The 17,568-nt window shown below is 42.4% G+C and overlaps 1 protein-coding gene across 1 annotated transcript; it reads right to left on the bottom strand.

Moving 5' to 3' along the window:
• Positions 1 to 12,475: 12,475 nt before the first annotated feature.
• LOC114571796 (E3 ubiquitin-protein ligase TRIM39-like) lies at positions 12,476 to 14,531 on the bottom strand. Its single transcript, XM_028602987.1, has 3 exons — positions 14,481 to 14,531; positions 13,526 to 14,148; positions 12,476 to 13,348 (listed from the first exon to the last, which is right to left on the bottom strand). Exons 2-3 carry the CDS (start codon positions 14,129 to 14,131, stop codon positions 12,722 to 12,724), a joined length of 1,233 nt encoding a protein of 410 aa, XP_028458788.1. The 5' UTR covers positions 14,132 to 14,148; positions 14,481 to 14,531; the 3' UTR covers positions 12,476 to 12,721.
• Positions 14,532 to 17,568: the final 3,037 nt, after the last annotated feature.

The raw sequence follows: 17,568 nt of genomic DNA, 5'->3' as shown, positions 1-17,568 counted from the left end.
GGGTTTGACTCAGACTTGCGGCCCTTTGCTGCATGTCATTCCCCCTCTCTCTCCCCTTTCATGTCTTCATCTGTCCTATGGAAATAAAGGCCTAAAATGCCCGAAAAAATATATATTAATGTTTTATATCTTTGACTGATCTTATATTGACATAATGCCCAAAGAACTGTTACCATATAACATCATATGTTATCAAATTCACCTAACCTAAGGTACAGATCATGAAATGTCATTTCTCAAACACATTTACACCACAGGAGGCACATCTTAGTTTTTGGTTGTGAAATTTACTGGTTTAAGCAATGAGAAAGTGAAATGTAATTTCGGTGGCAGTCATTAACCCTCTGAGAACGAAAGATGCACCGATGTTTGACAATGTTTGACAACACTCCTACTCAAAAAGCGATATTACAAAATTTCATTTCAGACATGTACAGTATCTACTGTTTTAATCATATGTTACACTATTTCGTGAACCTCAGACTTTGGTCAACTCATTTCAAGCACCAAAACAATTTGTCAACACATCATTAGTTACGGTGTGTTTTGTAAAGAGATTTGAGGAATTTCAAAAAGCCAACTTCAACTTTAAAAAATGTGAGTGTAACTAAACAGAAAGCTGAGTTTGTTCTGAATTTTGATGTGAAACACATTGTGATCCATTATATGCAAATACCCTAAAAAGGTGAATTTAAGTAGATGTGTAAAATGCCCTTAGACCTCAGAGGGTTAACTTATTTATTCATTTGACTTAAAACACGGCTTTAAGGTTTTGACTGGGCCTTTTACATCTCAAACAAAACGGGTATCTATGAAGGTAAATATGGTGCAAAACGTCAAGAGCGCATTATTTCAATTTGAGAGCATTTCTCACTGATATTACGTTCAGATTTCTTGCGCTCACACTCAAATAGTCACTGCTCGTGCTTGGATTTGCTCTGCTTGCGCTCAAACTTTGTGCTTGCACTCAGATATGTTGTTGTTTGGACAGATTTCCTGCTCTCAGCTTTGAACCTTCTCCTCGCACTCAGGCTGATTCTGCTCACTTGCAAAGTTTCTGCTCTCAGATTTCTCCTGCGCGCTTGGATTTTTTTGTCAAAAGTCAACAACCAATAGAATGCCAGCTGTAGTGTTGACCAATGAAATGATCCCAAACCCCGTTGAGGGTGCGTTCACTTTACAATAGAACGTCTGTTGAGGGCGACTGCACTATAACCTGACTGTCACCAAGTTTATATATCCCCGCGCCGTTTATAGCTTTATTATAAGTATATGTCAACAATGTGCACAAAATGGTCGACGCACTTTCACCTGCACCCATCAGGAAACGGGAGAAAGTTATGTCGTAGTTATGTCTGTCCTAAACTGTCTGTCCTAAACTACACGTTAGCCCAGACCTGAGTGGCTGAGGGGAACTGGGTCATTATCGATAACTAAAGATCAGAGTGCCCTTTTTTTCTTTACTCTTCTTCTCTTTTTTCTCTCTCTCTAACACACACACACACGACACAGGCTAGCCGCGTAGCTCCCGAGCTAACGCTGCAGGCTAGCTTCACACGTGGAATCGGCTTACGTTCGGACAGAGCTAACACAGGAGCTAGCTATTATACCGGCTAAGCGTGCGCGCTGCCTAGCAACCCCCTCGGCTTCTTCAGCCCCTCCCCGTGCACGCAGCACCACTACCGCCCTCTTGAGGCCAAATAGTTTTGTGCAGCTCACAGGAGTAGCCATAGTGGATTTAATTTCGGTGCTGGGAGTATCGTAGATCCTATGAAACCACACGCCAGTGTTTTCAGGTCTGCAGGAGAAGGAAACAACGTTTTTCTTCTCAAGTCGACTAAACTGTTCTCTTCCGGCTGCTTTTGGATGGAAAGTTTCCCTGTGACCGCTAACGAGCAACATGGACCCATTCTGTTTTATTTCTGTGGAAATCTATGGACAGAAACAAACGGACTGAAAACACAGTAAGAAGACTTACGTTCTGGGCAGAGATAGTGTGTTTTATTAATGAGTAACTTGCTATTGTTGCTATTTGTGTTGCCGTTAATGTGATCTGATTAATAAGCGCTATTGGTGCACGTTTCATTTATTAATCTATGATTGTGACCGCCGAGTCAAATCTATTTCTGTGAATGTATCATTTGATCACTATACTGTTGATATGTTGTGTTGAATATGTAGCTTGTTAAAACTGTAACTGCTACCTGCTAACCCCCCTTTCACGGAGTTTTAGTTATTGTACTGAGTGAGATAATCAGGTTTTTTTCAAAGTGCCTTTCCTTTCCTAAGGGGCTTTCTTTCCTCTTTCACTAACCAGAGATGGGGACTCGAGTCTGAGACTCGGACTCGAGTTGCACTTAAGTCGCACAACCAGCTGACTTCAGACTTGACTCGGACTCGACCCAAAAGACTTCAGACTTGACTTGCGACTTGACACAAAAGACTTCAGACTTGACTCAGACTCGAGCTTCGAGACTCGTCAACAACCTGTTTTCATACAATTATTGCTTTTTAAATCTAAATTTATTCATGTATTTCTATTTTCTTTTATTGGCGCATATACGGGGAAACGTATGACGAGCTGTATGTCCTATGCACTTTGCCATAATGTGCAACGTAATGCATCCGCCTATGTGCGCGCACTCACATATAAAAAAATGCATTGCCGATGGTGACACCAAGTCCTCCTGGAGTTGTGCCTTTTGTCATTTTGCTTTCAATAACTTTGTAAACAGTGGCAGTAAGCGAACAGCTGCATGCAAAGTGTGTGGCACCAAGATAAATGATGCTGGATCAACAACGTCGGACTTTATCAGGCATCTAAAAACGCACTCAGATAGGTCAGTCACTCACACGCTAAGAAAGTGAAACGTTACATTTAGCATATATCGTCACAGGTAACAAGCTAACCATCGCAAAGTGTTGTGTTAATGCTGGGAAAAGGCAAATAGTATTCAATTCAATTCAATTCAATTTTATTTATAGTATCAAATCATAACAAAAGTTATCTCGAGACACTTTACAGACAGAGTAGGTCTAGACCACACTCTATAAATTCCAAAACCCCAACAATTACAGTAATTCCCTCAAGAGCAAGCATTAGCAGTAGCTATTGCGACAGTGGCAAGAAAAAACTCCCTTTTAGGAAGAAACCTCGGCAGACCCAGACTCTTGGTAGGCGGTGTCTGACGGGCGGTTGGGGCGTGATGAACAGTGGTGATAACAGTCACATTAGAAGTCACAGTGACTTGAAGGTTATCGTGGAAGTTCATGTCATAGCCGGGCACATCGTGTCATACTGAGTAGTGCAGTCTCCTATACCGGATCCTGACTACTCTGTGCATAGGAACATCACAGCAGGGCGTTGCGGGATGTAACGTGGGCGCTGCAGAGCACGGGTGGGTGCGGCGGGTGCAGCAGGGCGCAGCAGGAAGCGGCGGGAATGCCGAGAATCGCAGAGCATAGCTCTGCGAAGAAGAAACTATAAGGACTCGGGAGTAAACTCCCCAGAGCTAGATTAGTAACAAGCAAGCATTTCTTGGACAGGATGCATACAAAAGTAACAAGTAGAGATGAGAGAGCAGCTCAGTGTGTCTTAGGGAGGAACAGCCTCCCCGGCAGTCTAGAGTTGTAATAGCATAACTTAAGAGAGGCAGGTTAAAGAGAGGAGCCTGGTCGGGCTAGAACTCTCCCCAACCGGATCGGGCTGTACTGGCCTGCCTCCCTCTACTCTCGCTAGATTATTAATTATACAGTATATAAACTATATCTAGTTTATTCTAGTTATATCTAGTATCTTATAGTTAGTAGTCGCTGATGCTAAGAAATCCATGGCGCACAGGAGGTGGGACGCACGGATCCATCTCCCCAGGAATAAACGCTGTGCCGGGTGGGAAAACTCGTGTGATGCGTAATTGATTCTGTGGATGATTTGTAGTCTCTTAAGTGAACAAGGTGTACCCGGTCCACCAAACACTGGGCCGTCTTGACGGTCTTAATTCTGCACATATTTCTGTTACTGTAGTCCTATTTACTATTTCATTATTTCATCCATGCGTGGCGCAGCGGATCCGTGCGCACTGTCACCTGCCGTGGAGATGCTGGCCTCCCTAACCTCTCCTCCTCTGAGTTGGATCTCCCTCGCTCTGAACTCAGTTTCACTGAGCCTACTAACACTAAGAAAATAAATTGCATTACATCATTGAGTTCAAACTGCTTATTGTGCGTAATTTGGACTGACACTGAGATGCATGTTGTTCTGTAACTGGTGTGGCGCTGCCACTTTTCTCTTGATTTCCACTTCGACATTAGACATTTTTTTTGAGTGAAAGAGATGATACATTTAGCATATATCATCAACAAGAAGAAGGCTGCCTTCAGGAGCGGGGACAGGGAGGCCATGAAGGCAGCACAGCAGGAGGTGAAACACTGTGTGAGGGAAGCTAAGGACAGCTACAGGAGAAAGGTGGAGCAGAAGCTGAGGGAGAACAACATGAGGGAGGTCTGGGAAGGTGTGAGGACCATCACAGGTCACAACACAAAGACCAGAGCTACAGAGGGGACAATGGAGAGGGCGAATGAGCTGAATGACTTCTTCAACAGGTTTAACCAGCCCTCGTCCTTGTCCCCCCCACCCCCACTCTCACTGCAGCCATCTCTCCTTTTTCCCTCTACACACCTCCCCCCTGACACCACAATCCCCCCCTCCTCCTCCCCCACCTCAACACAATCCCTGCCTCACATCACCACAGACCAGGTCAGGGGACAGCTGAGGAAGCTCCGGCCTAGGAAAGCAGCAGGCCCGGATAAAGTGTGTCCGAGACTACTAAAGACCTGCGCTGCAGAACTGGCTGAACCCCTACAACAGATCTTCAACCTTAGGAGGGAGAGTGCCCACCCTCTGGAAGACATCCTGCATCGTTCCGGTTCCCAAGAAGAATTGGCCCAGCGAGCTGAACGACTTCCGACCGGTGGCACTCACTTCACACCTGATGACGACGCTGGAGCGACTCTTCCTCAGCCTCCTCAGACCCCAGGTACAACACGCCCAGGACCGGCTGCAGTTTGCGTACCAGCCAAATGTTGGTGTGGAGGATGCCATCCTCTACATGCTACACCGAGTCCACTCCCATCTGGATAAGGGAAGCAGCACAGTGAGGATCCTTTTCTTGGAACTCCAGTGCCTTCAATACCATCCAGCCCCCTATACTTCAGGACAAACTGAACAGGATGGGAGTGGACCCCTATCTGGTAAACTGGATCAAGGATTACCTCACTGACAGGCCACAGTACGTCAGGCTGAAGGACACCACGTCTGACACTGTGGTCAGCAGCACTGGAGCCCCCCAGGGCACAGTGCTGGCTCCTCTTCTCTTCACCCTGTACACCTCGGACTTCTGTTACAACTCGGAGCTGTGCCACATACAGAAGTACGCAGATGACGCCATCGTCGGGTGTATCAGGGGTGACAGAGAGGAGGAGTATCGGAGTCTGGTGGGGGATTTTGCTCTCTGGTGTCACACTAACTGCCTACAGCTCAACACCTCTAAGACGAAGGAGCTGGTCATTGACTTTGGGAGGTCCAGACCAAGACTGCAACCAATCCAGCTAGAGGGAGCTGAGGTGGAGGCTGTGCAATCCTACAAATACCTTGGGCTGTGGATGGATAATAAACTGGACTGGACAACACACACCAGCCACCTGTGCAGAAAGACACAAAGCAGGTTGTACTTCCTGAGGAGACTGCGGTCTTTCAACATCTGCAGCAAACTGCTGTTGATGTTTTACCAGTCTGTGGTTACCAGCGTCCTCTTCTACACTGTGGTGTGCTGGGGGGGGGCAGTATATCCAAGAAAGACACCTCCAGCCTGGATAAACTGATCAGGCGGGCCGGCTCTGTGGTCGGCATGAAGCTGGACTCACTGGTGATGGTGGCAGAGAGGAGGACACTGGACAAACTGCTGGACATTACTGACAATACCAGCCACCCCCCCCTGCACACCGTCATCAGCAACCAGAGGAGCCTGTTCGGTGGAAGGCTGCTCCTTCCCAAGTGTAGGACCAACAGACTCAAGAACTCCTTTGTTCCTCATGCCATCATACTCTACAACTCCTCACTCGGGGGGAGGAGGAAATAGGGTAAAGAGGACAGAACAGAACACAATAAATTATTAATAATCTACTCACATACATACCTGGACACTCTGCTCTTAACTGCTAATTTATGCTAAATGTCATTTATTTATTAACTGTATAATAACACAATACCATACACAGTCCTATATACCTATATATCTATCTTTATTTATCTGTAGTTTATTGTTGTTTTACTGTTTGTTTATTTTTGTAAAAATATTTAGCTAAAAGTTTTATTGTTATTCTTATACTGTATTTTTTCTATCTTTTTTCTATTTAAAGAGTGTTTTGTAAGATGCTAAAATCTGCTGCTGGAAATCTAATTTCCTTGCGGGATAAAGAGAAGTCTGAGTCTAAGTCTAAGTCTAAGTAACAAGCTAACCATCGCAAAGTGTATGCTAATGCTGGGAACATGCAAATTGTATTGTATTGTATCTTTTTAGTTGTATCCATATGATGTGACAAACTTAGGTTAATATTAATATTAGGTTAATATTTCACCAGATCTGAGGGCTAGAGGGGTGTGTTAAGTAGACCCCATAAAATTATCCTTCAACTGATTCTGATACTGTACTGTATGGATGGTAGCTAAAGGACATGCTTTGAATTGATAAGATTCAACAATACAGTGTTAGGGACAGATAAGATGGCCATAGACTTGAGACTTGACTTGGACTTGCCCCTCAAAGACTTGAGACTTGACTTGGACTCATGCTCAAAGACTTGAGACTTGACTTGGACTTGCAAAAAATGACTTATGAACATCACTGTCACTAACACACACACACACACACACACACACACACACACACACGCATGCACGCACACACACACACACACAAACACACACACACACACACACACACACACACACACACACACACGTACGGACATACACACGCCCAAGTGAACAGCTGGCCAACAGTGAGTCACTTATGTTGAATAGCTACACAGCTAGCACATAGCAAAGTAGTTCAGCATGTCCCTCTTTGTCAGCAAGATGTTTGTTTGCCCACTGTCACCCTCTTGAGGCTAAATAGCTTTTGTGCAGCTAACACATAGCCTAGCTTCAATGAGCTAACGGCTAATCCGGGCGTGACCAAGCAACCCCCGGGTTGCGTCACCCCCTCCTCCTTGCACACTCTCTCTCTCTCTCTCACACACACACACACACAACACACACACACACACACACACACACACACACACACACACACACACACACACACACACATGTGTCTCACAGACACATGCTGGTTAGTTTGTTTTGTGTTGTTGTAGATTAAAAAGGTATATTGGTTTTAATTGATCGAAGAATTATTGATCGGCCATTGATGATTTTGAAGTTAATAAATTCTACTATACTTTATTTAGCTGTTGTCTGTGATTATTTGTGTACTTATTGTAATAATTGCTGGTTGAACACAGGTCAGTGCTCAAATTCACCCTTTCTTTGTTCCTTTAAAGAAAACCAGATAGATTAACCAAGTTAAGATCTGTATTCTACAGGAATAATACAGAAATGAGACTGTTTCACAGTTTGATTATTGGTCCCTGACTTTGCAGGGTGGTGCCCCGTTTTGATTGTTTGTTGATTTGATAAAGTTATTAATAACCATAACCATATTCTTAACTTTATTAATATTGCTGAAACATCTTTGATAATTTGCCAATGATTGAATCTGTACCCTACGAATTCCCAACAATTGGTACAATATTAAGGCCTAAAGAGGGGTATGTTCAGCGAGAGGGAAAGTAAAGCAGTGTCACCTTGTCTGTAAGGAGTTCCAGAAGCAGTGTTGGACTCAAACAACAGCCCAGCATCATAGAACACACCCATACCATCCTTCCCTCCACCTGGTGTGCAGCCTGTGTCGTACTTCTCTACAATATCCCAGCTGTCTTTTCCTAAGCCCAACCATTTTTTAACATGTTTTATTTTTTTATTTAACACCTGTGTGACGTTCTCGTGATAAGACGCCACGTAGTGTGTATGTTTACATCTGCTGTATACAGTGTAGACATACATGTGGAAAGCTCAAAATGCGTACAGATAACACGCCACTTGGCTTTAGGAAAGTGGCGTGTATGTTTACGCAAAGTCATGATGCCATGTTGATTTTTCTGACTTTTTTTCCAGACATTTGAGGCTGTTTTGAACCCTTTTGTTGATGTTCTTGGCGTTATTTTTTTTTTTTTTACATTTTTGATGCACTTTTTCCAAGTTTTTTGGGCTATTGTTGTCGCTGTTTTTTTGGGGTAATTTATGGACATGCACACTAGTTACAGAACTTTCTTTACACATATTTTATTTTTACAATGATTATTATAACCCACTTCAAACTAAAGACTATCAAACCTTTAGTTTTGTTACACAGACCATCAGTGGTGATATCTTCAGTGGGACTGTATCCCCAGTGCTAATGAAATCTGCAAGCCTAATGGAAACAGCCTCTCTGTCGTAATGTAAGGACAGTTCAAATGTTGTAAAGTGTGGTTCAATGAGCTACTTCTCCGTAGTCAGAAGCTAAGCAATATCCTGCTGTGGACGGGACAGCTGCTAAACACATTTTAGACACCTGAAGACATCTATACCAGTTTAAGTAGATGCTATATTTATAATATGTTCAGCGCTTTACGTTGCTGTCAGACAGCCCTTTACGATGGGGAACTAAAGCCACCAAAGCCACCAGACTCTAAATTCATAAAATATATTTTTTAAATGTAGTTGCAGGTTAATTTTCTCACACACACAGACAGACACACACACACACAGACACAAACATGTGTGGACAGGGCAGCAGCAAAACATATTTTAGACACCTAAAGACATCTATTTATCTATCCGGTTTAAGGTACACAAAAATGTAGGTAGTTACTGAGTAACAAATGAGTAACGAATGAGGAACAACTGTTTAGTTAATGAATAATTACTGATTAGCTGTGATTCACCACCAGGGATGCACTGAATCCAGGATTCGGCTTCAGATTCGGCCGAATATTGAGCTTTTTGATACGCTTATGGCGCCGCTGTTGATTACGGGAAGGTGTTTACGTAGGTGGAGCATTCAATGCAGTAGGCTGTGAGAAAGTGAAAATGGAAAATGGAAGCAGAAAAAGTGTTGTTTTGCAATACTTTCAGTCAAAAGTAGGGATGCACCGATCCAACTTTTTCTGTCCCAATACTGATGTCAGGGCTTTGTGTATCTGTCGATACTGTTGCTGAATTAATAATAAACTGTATATCTTCCACCTTATACCTTCCTTCCACCATGTGGAAGAGACTAAAGGCAACAGACCTTCCTAACTAAACATTACTTTCCTAACTAAGACAAAATAAAATAGATGTAATGTATTGAATTCTTATTTATTTGTTATTTAAAAAACAATTGTGCATTCAAATTGAAAATATCATGTAATCAAACTTCTTAAAACTAATTTAAATAAATAACAATAATGGGCCTTCAATAATGGGCCACCTTTATATAGGTTTATAATGGCTTATTCTACTGTCAGGAGTACATAGAATATCACAAAACATGTTAATGTCATCATGTTTACTAAAAGCTTTGATTACTAAAGGGTTTGGCTCCACGACATTATACAATAACTTTATATGAAGGAGAAGCTAAACTATTTTTATTGTGCAAACTGCAAAGTAGTAAAATAAACTCAAATTGAATGAATAACCTACACATACAAACAACTTTGACATGGTTTCCCTTTTAAAACAAAATAGTTTTAAGATAGTTGTATAAACACTACCTTGGCCACAGGTAAGTGAGGTTGTTGTAGTGTGGTTGTAGTGGGCGATTGAATGTAGCTCCGCTGTCAGCCTCCTTCGCTGTTTGAATAATGTTAGTAGGTTGGCAGACATATTTCAGACAACTTAAATCCAGAGTTTTAATCATTGCTCTGAACCCGTCTTTCTCAACGGCCTGTAGCGGGACCGGAGGTGGATTGCGTTTATAATGTTGCTCCGCTGCATGCTTGAAGTGACATGTCTTTAACGTTAGCACAGTAATGTTAGCACGGTAACGTTAGAGCGACAGGCAACAACAGGGGCTAAATGATGTCAGATTTTTTAACAAAAAACTTCGTAACAACAGATGGCTCCTCTCTTGAGCACACGTTGTTCTGGTGTATCTCCGGTCTTTCTTCATCCTTTAGCTAACTTTCTTCTCGGTTCTTGAATGTGCAGTACCGACTGGAGCCTCTCCCAGCTTAACAGACTGTTATGCTACCTGGCTAGCTAGGCTAGCAGCTGTAATGTTGCCCAGCATGCCGTTCGGCGGTGTAGCTATTATTTGTAAATGTAAAAATATTAGTGTTAGAAACTGTTTAAGTCACAAATTGTTATATGCTATGGTGTTAGTTAGTTGTGGGTTATTAATTGTTGTGTTATAAAGTTACTACCATGAGTGAGAAGGATACACAGTCAACAGGGGTCCCGGTGCTGTGACGGACGAAAAAAAAAAAAAAATGGATCGGCCTGTGGATCTGTTAATTTTTCTGATCCCCAATCCAGCTATTTTTTCAATATCGGGGCCGATATCCGATCCTAATATCGGATCGGTCGACCCCTAGTTTCAATAGGGCCTTCGCCGCTGTCGGTGCTCGGGCCCTAATAATCCTTACAAAAACAATAGGTTCCTCGCACGTTTCAGTGCAAGGCACCGTTGGGGCCACACATTATAAGTTTCATGTAAATCGTATAATGTTTGTCATATAAGAATGATTTCCTGTTGCCAGCAGGGGGCACTATTACCAAAAGTCAATATTGGCCTCAATTTTCTCGATTGTACTATTTTGGTGATCGTTGGGAAAACTGAAATCGAAATTCAATTAATTGCACAGCCCTGGTAAATACTCAAAATGGCAGCCATGCCACGCTCATACAGTTGGACGAAAACTCAGGCTTTTAATAGCTTTTCATTACTAAGGTCTTGAGATGCCGCAAAACGAATTTGAAGTCGATCGGATGAAATCTCTAGGAGAAGTTTGTTAAAGTATAGCACCTTAACCTTTAGGCCTACTTCCTGTTGCCACTAGGGGGCGCTGTCACTTTGAGCCAATATCGGCCTGTAGATATCCTCAGGGTTGGACTCTTATGAATCCTGAAAAGGTTCAAGCCAATTAGTTCAAGTTACACCCACTTCCTGTTTCGATGGCCCCCTACAGGAAGTTGGTCCTCTATAACTTGCTCATCTTTTGCGCTATTACAATTCTTTTAATAAATTTTCATATCTAAGGTGGATCGGATGAAATCTCTAGGAGGAGTTTGTTAAAGTACGACATGTGGAAATGGCCAAAAAACAACTTTCATTTCAAAAATGGCGGATTTCCTGTTGGGTTTAGGGTATTACTCCAATGAGCTTTTTGTACATCTTGACATGATACATATGCATACCAGATTTTGTGAGTCTACATCAAACGTACTGCTGGGGCTGGTTGTGAAGGGGCGCTAGCGAGCCATATTTGTGCGCCCATTCCCGAAACCATTAAAATACATGCATTTTCACCAGGCTTGATGCGATCGCCAATTTTGGTGAGTTTTTGAATATGTTAAGCCCCTCAGGCAATTCATTTCCAGAAAATAATTCCTTCAGTTTCAATAAATTATGGCTGTCAATTGATAAAAATATTTGAATTAGGGCTCAAGCGCCGACAGCGGCAAAGACCCTATTGAAACTGAAGGAATTCTTTTTTCCTTTCCTTTCTTTCTTTACATTTGGTCATAGCGCCCCCTGCTGGCAACAGGAAGTTAGCCTTATATGACAAACATCATCCAATTTACATGAAACTTATAATGTGTAGTCTACATGTGATACTGAGCGGCCCCCGATACTTTACCCACACCCATGTACTCAGGCCACGCCCCCTTTTATGGCTTTGGAACTGTTTAAGGTAGAGTCTTATGTGAGGTATCATTGAACTCAGCAGAGAGTTCCTTGGCCATTGGTGATGATTTGCAGTGTCTGAGTGCCGCGAAAATGCGCAGTCGCAAGGAGCGGCGTCCGCCAGTAACCCCGACCTGCAAGGAGGTGCGAGGGCCCATCCAACGCTGCTTGCAGCTTTAATAATGCTTTTTTTCTGTTCTAAATGTTGGAAGAAAATGACAAAAGACAAACTGAATTCTGGAGGACTGACCGGTTTATTGAGACGCAGGATGTGACTAGTTTAGCTTTGAGACTTTTACAGGATACATTGGAAGGTGTGTGTGTGTGTGTTAGACCCCAAGAAGACGTCTTTAACTGTCTTGTTTTGTTCGACCAAAAGTCCAAAAGCCCCAAAATATTCAGTTTATAATAATATAAAACAGAGAAAAGCAGGAAATCATCACAGCATTATTACTTTAAAAACGTTCAGCTGTTTATGAAATAATATTTTAGCCAACAATTATTAAAGACATGTTAACCTCACACAAAACTAAGTTATTATTCCTCTCTCTTTAAGAACCATTTTATGTTTTAGCTTCTTAAAACCTTTAGTTGTATTTTATTCAGCTGACTCATGTACTGATGGAATCAGTTTTATATACAATAGTTGTTTGCTATTATTATCACCCCCTTCAAACTGAAGACTATCAGACCTGTTGTTTTGTCACACAGACCTTCAGTGGTGATATCTTCAGTGGGACTGTATCCCCAGTGCTAATGAAATCCCCAGGCCTAAAGTATGGAAACAGCCTCTCAGTGAAAGTGTGTGTGAAGGTGTGTATGTGTGTGTTAGTATCAGGATCAGAGAACGACAGCTTTCCTCTGTTCCAGTCCAGAGTCACTCTGATCCGCTGGAGCTTCTTCTTAAATGTAAGATCAGTGTTTGGAGCTGGTGGAGACCATGCTGAGTATTCACCTTTATAGAACCGTATTCTCCATAAACCAGACCGTATGACTCCCTTCCTCTGGACAGATTCTGCTAACACACCCAGTGCCCAGTATGTATTGTCTCCAACCTCGACATCCCAGCTGTGAGTCCCTGAGTTAAAGCCCTCAGAGCACACGACAGAGAGATGACCATCAAACCTCTTTGGATTGTCAGGAAGTTGCTGATACTCTCCCCATCTCACACTTGTCAGATCTTCAGATAGGATGAGGTTTGGACTAGCAGTGTTTTGGTCCAGAATCAGAGGAGAGTAGGAAACCATCTCCTTCATCCTGTTCCAGATGTTGAAGCTCAGGTTGCCCAGGTGTTTGGCCTCGTCTATCAGAGCTCCTGAGAGCAGCTGTGGATCCTCCAGCAGGGGGCGCTGCTGGACTCTTTCCACTGCAGCCTTGTAGTTGATCAGGAATGAGACGTCTTCAGCTTTCAGCTGCTCCTCTGTGGCTCTGACTTTGTCTGAAAGAGCTGCTATCTCTCTGCTCAGAGCCTCCATCTTCTCCTTCATCCTCTGACTCTTCTGCTCCTCTTCCTCCCTCAGTGCAGCCATCCTGGCCTCCTCTTCCTCTTCTAGAAACAGGTGAAGCTTCTTAAACTGATCCTTAATCTGCGTCTCTGTGCGTCGGGCCTGGACCTTCATGTATTTTGCTGTTTGATCACACTTCACTTTAACTTGTTCAAAAACCTTTATCTTCTTCTTTAAGGGCTCCAGAGTTTCCTGGATTTCCTTCTTGTGTTGTCGTGCAGCTTCATCGATGGGTCTGATTCTGTGGTTGGAGTGTTTTTCTGAATGTAGACAGACGACACACAATGGCTGCTGATGGTCCAGACAGAAGAGTTTGAGTTTCTCAGAGTGCAGACTGCAGAGAGCCTCTGAAGCTCTCTGATCTCTCTGCTGTAAGAAACTCTCACACAGCTTCTTTAACTCCAGGTTACGAGGTGGTTCTGGCTTTGAAGATCTTCTCTTACAAACTGGACACTCCTGTATTGGTTTCTGTGTCCACCAGCTCTTCAGACAGTCTCTACAGAAGCTGTGGCTACATGACAGAACAACAGGATCTCTAAAGACTTCATGACAGACCGAACAGCAGAAATCCTCCTCTGACATAGAAGCCATTTTGTCTCTGAGAGCAGCTGAAAAAAGCAGAAACAGCAGATGTTAAAACAGGAAGTCAGTTGTGTTTCCCTCCCTCGCATACGGGACAAGTCTAATCTTAACTAAGTAGTTTTGTTGTCTAAACCTAAGAGATTTCTGGCAGAAAGCCCAGAAGGTAAACGTCTCCTTTGAGCCCCTCCCTGCTGCAGAAAGTTGCCTCAGTTACTCTCACTTTGAGTCTCTAAGTTTGTTTTAAGTCTGCAGCAGATTACAGTTAAAGTATTCCACTTCTTCAGTACTTAAGAGCTCCTTCCTGTAACTGTCCTCCCTCAGTTAAAGTCACAGCTTTGTAATAAAAGGTAAATATTACCGTCTGTCTGTCGGTGCGTCTCTTCTCACTGACAACTCAACAGGAACAAACTGGTTTCCTGTTTTTGTCAGATGACGTAATGTAAGATGTGGAGCTTTGTCAGGCAGCTGATCAGTTTTATCTTAAAGGGACAATTCAGATGTTGTAACGTGTGGTTGAGTGAGCTACTTCTCCGTAGTCAGAAGCTAAGCAATGTCCTGCTGTGGACGGGGCAACTGCTAAACACATTTTAGACACCTAAAGACATCTATACCAGTTTAAGGTACACAAAAATGTAGGTAGTTACTGAGTAACGAATGAGGAACAACTGTTTAGTTAATGAGTAGTTACTGATTAACTGTGATTCACCACTAATGATTAGTTACTGTATGCTATGCCAATGCTTCACAAATGGTAGTCAATGCTTAACTAATCAGTTGTAAGAATTTATCCCATCTAGCGGTGAAATTGTATATGACAACCAACTGAATATTACTTTTTAGCCCTTCCTCCTACGGTGGCCAAACCCGAAATTAGCGCTCTACATCGTTTACACGCAGCTGTTCTAGCCACTCCAATATTAACTTTGGTCTTGTTGCTTTGCCTCTTGCGTTGTCGTTTTAATTATTTATTTTTTTACCTTCCCTGGCAAGTAATTAAAGTAAGTTTGCATTCGTCACGGTGCCACTGAGTGTAAGTGGGCCAAATGTGGAGGTATGTCCCTCTTTGGCTAATGTATTTTAAAGATGGAGGCACTACATGGCGGCTGTCATTCAAGCGATTCGCTTGTAAGTATTCTGAATGATTCTGAATGGCAGATTCTTTGATTAGTGATTAGTTTGTGGAAGTAATTACACATGAATGAACACATTTGTTAGCACACTGGGTTTTTGCTAAGAATCAACTAAAAGAATTACATAATGTAGGTTTAACTAATCATTTGTTAATGATAAACCACTCAGTGATGCATAATACAGTACCTAATCATAAGTGTGGGGTGTTTTAAAGGGTTAGGAAATAACAAAACTAACAAACTAAGCGATGGAGGCAGCAGTAGAGCAGCAACTCTGAAACTGATTCCATATTCTGTTAGCATCCACACACTTTGCATCTTCACTGTTCAACTTTTTAAAGTATTTCCACACAAAGCTGGTGGCAGACATTGTGTTGTGTTGTGCCTCATTTAGTTGGTTGAGCCTATAAAAGATGAATGGGATGGTCCCAAAGAAAGTTACTGTTGTGCTGCTGAGTTTTGCATCCACATGGCAGGACATGAAGGACTTGGGTATTTCTGTACTGAAACGTATTTGTACCTTTCAGCCTATTTATTTATGCCTAGAAACGTAACTAGTTTCTCCTGTTTAGTAGTAGTAGCAGTAGTAATAGTTTGGATGTGTATTCCCGGGATTAAACCCTAGTAAGCAGTGCACAAGAACTGCATCCACTCATTTATTCATTCAGCCTCACTTCTGCACTTTTAGCATGAAAATAAGTTAATAAACGGTTTGCTGTTGAAATGAAACTGTGGGATTGAAGGTGCTGAAGGTAGAATTGTGAAGATGAAGGACTTGGCCAAAAATTTTAAACATCGATAACTTCTCAGTCCCTCCCCCTTTTCTGCTAAAGCCCAAAACGGTCTCCTTAGCCCCTCCCCCCACAAGGACATGAGCAGTTATTGACACGCAGGTAGACACCCCCTGTGGCCCTGATTGGTGCATCTGAACAGGGAGCAGTGGATTTTTGAAAATCACACTACAGGCTGTAGGTGGTGCCAGAGGAGCCAGATTTGTGACCTGCTTCATGTAGTTCCAATCAAACATAGGGTGATTTTCAGCAAATATGACAGAAAGTTAGTTTTATATTTCTTACCTACTGCACCTTTAAGAGATGAGGATGAATGTGTCCCAATCTGCTCCATCAGTGTTAGGTTCACAGTATTTTCATTTTGATTGGCCTGTAGAAGACCTGTAGATGTACCATCAGAACTATAGAGTGAGACCTGTAGACCGTGGCGGTTTGACGGCTGCCAGGATTTGTCAGGGAGGCAGAAAGCAGAGCCTGAATCCTAAAACTGGAGCAGGTGTTCAAGATACAGCAGCCACACATTAAACAAAGTCTCAGATGTACAACATATAACAGTTACAGACAATACAGTATCAAATCACAGCATGATTATACAAACAGTTATAATAGTAGTGGTTTTTAGCATGGGAAAATCGGGCAGCTGCCTGGGGCGGCATTTTTCATGACTCATGGAGCGCTGCACGAGAACTTAAAAAAACATCCTCTGCACCGCAAAGCGGTTTTCTGTTATCTATCATTTCACTGTGTGGGGAATTGGCAAATCGGCGCCCCCTGCAGCTGCAGGTGCAGGGGGCCTGCTAGCTGAGAGAGGAGCATCTCGCTGCAGCCCGTGGAAAAGCCCCGCCTTCCCCATCAGAGAGGAGCTTTTCAAAACTAAAGTTGATCAAGTCATACCTGAGGTCAACCATGTCACAGGAACGGATCACTGGCCTTGTCGTCATCAATATAAATTACTCAATAGGGGAGCAGATTTCATAGATAACATCATTGATGATTTTGTATCAAGGAAGGCCAGAAAGGTCAGGTTTTAGTTTTAGTTTGTGTTTTCTGTTCTTAGTGCAATAGTGTAATAATTAGATTCTCTTCAGTGTATTTTCACATTTGTGTGATGAAAGATTGGGGCTATTTAGAATAGGCCTATTTATTCTATATTTTATTTGTATATTATTCTTAATATTTTATATTATTGTTGCTCTCTGCTCTTGTTACATTTTTTATATATCTGATTGTATATATTCTTGGCACATTTATATATATATATACTCAGTGTTGGGAAAGTTCACTTTCTACATGAACTAGTTCAAAGTTCAGTTCACAAATTTTAAAATGAACTAGTTCAGTTCATAGTTCATACTTCAAAGTGTTGAACTAAATTCACAGTTCCAAAAATGAACTTAGTTCATAGTTCTTTTTTTCCATATGTTGCTTCAGTTCAACGTGCCGTTTCAGGTTTGCTGAGGATGTGACTGAAGTGCGGATTTTCTTTTTGAAAGCCGGTGGTTCGCCCAAAATACGAACAAGTTCA

Source organism: Perca flavescens, chromosome 17 (assembly GCF_004354835.1).
Source record: "Perca flavescens isolate YP-PL-M2 chromosome 17, PFLA_1.0, whole genome shotgun sequence".
Taxonomy (NCBI): domain Eukaryota; kingdom Metazoa; phylum Chordata; class Actinopteri; order Perciformes; family Percidae; genus Perca; species Perca flavescens.
The sequence above is the reverse complement of the archived record's forward strand: the minus strand, read 5'-3'. Positions and strand labels throughout refer to the sequence as shown.

Excerpts from the sequence above, each read along its gene's own strand:
- LOC114571796 (XM_028602987.1), bottom strand. The coding sequence starts at position 14,131 with ATGGCTTCTATGTCAGAGGAGGATTTCTGCTGTTCGGTCTGTCATGAA. Across the intron at positions 13,349-13,525 it reads AAGAGGAGCAGAAGAGTCAG|GCTCTGATAGACGAGGCCAA; the intron begins AGGATGAAGGAG and ends CTGCTCTCAGGA.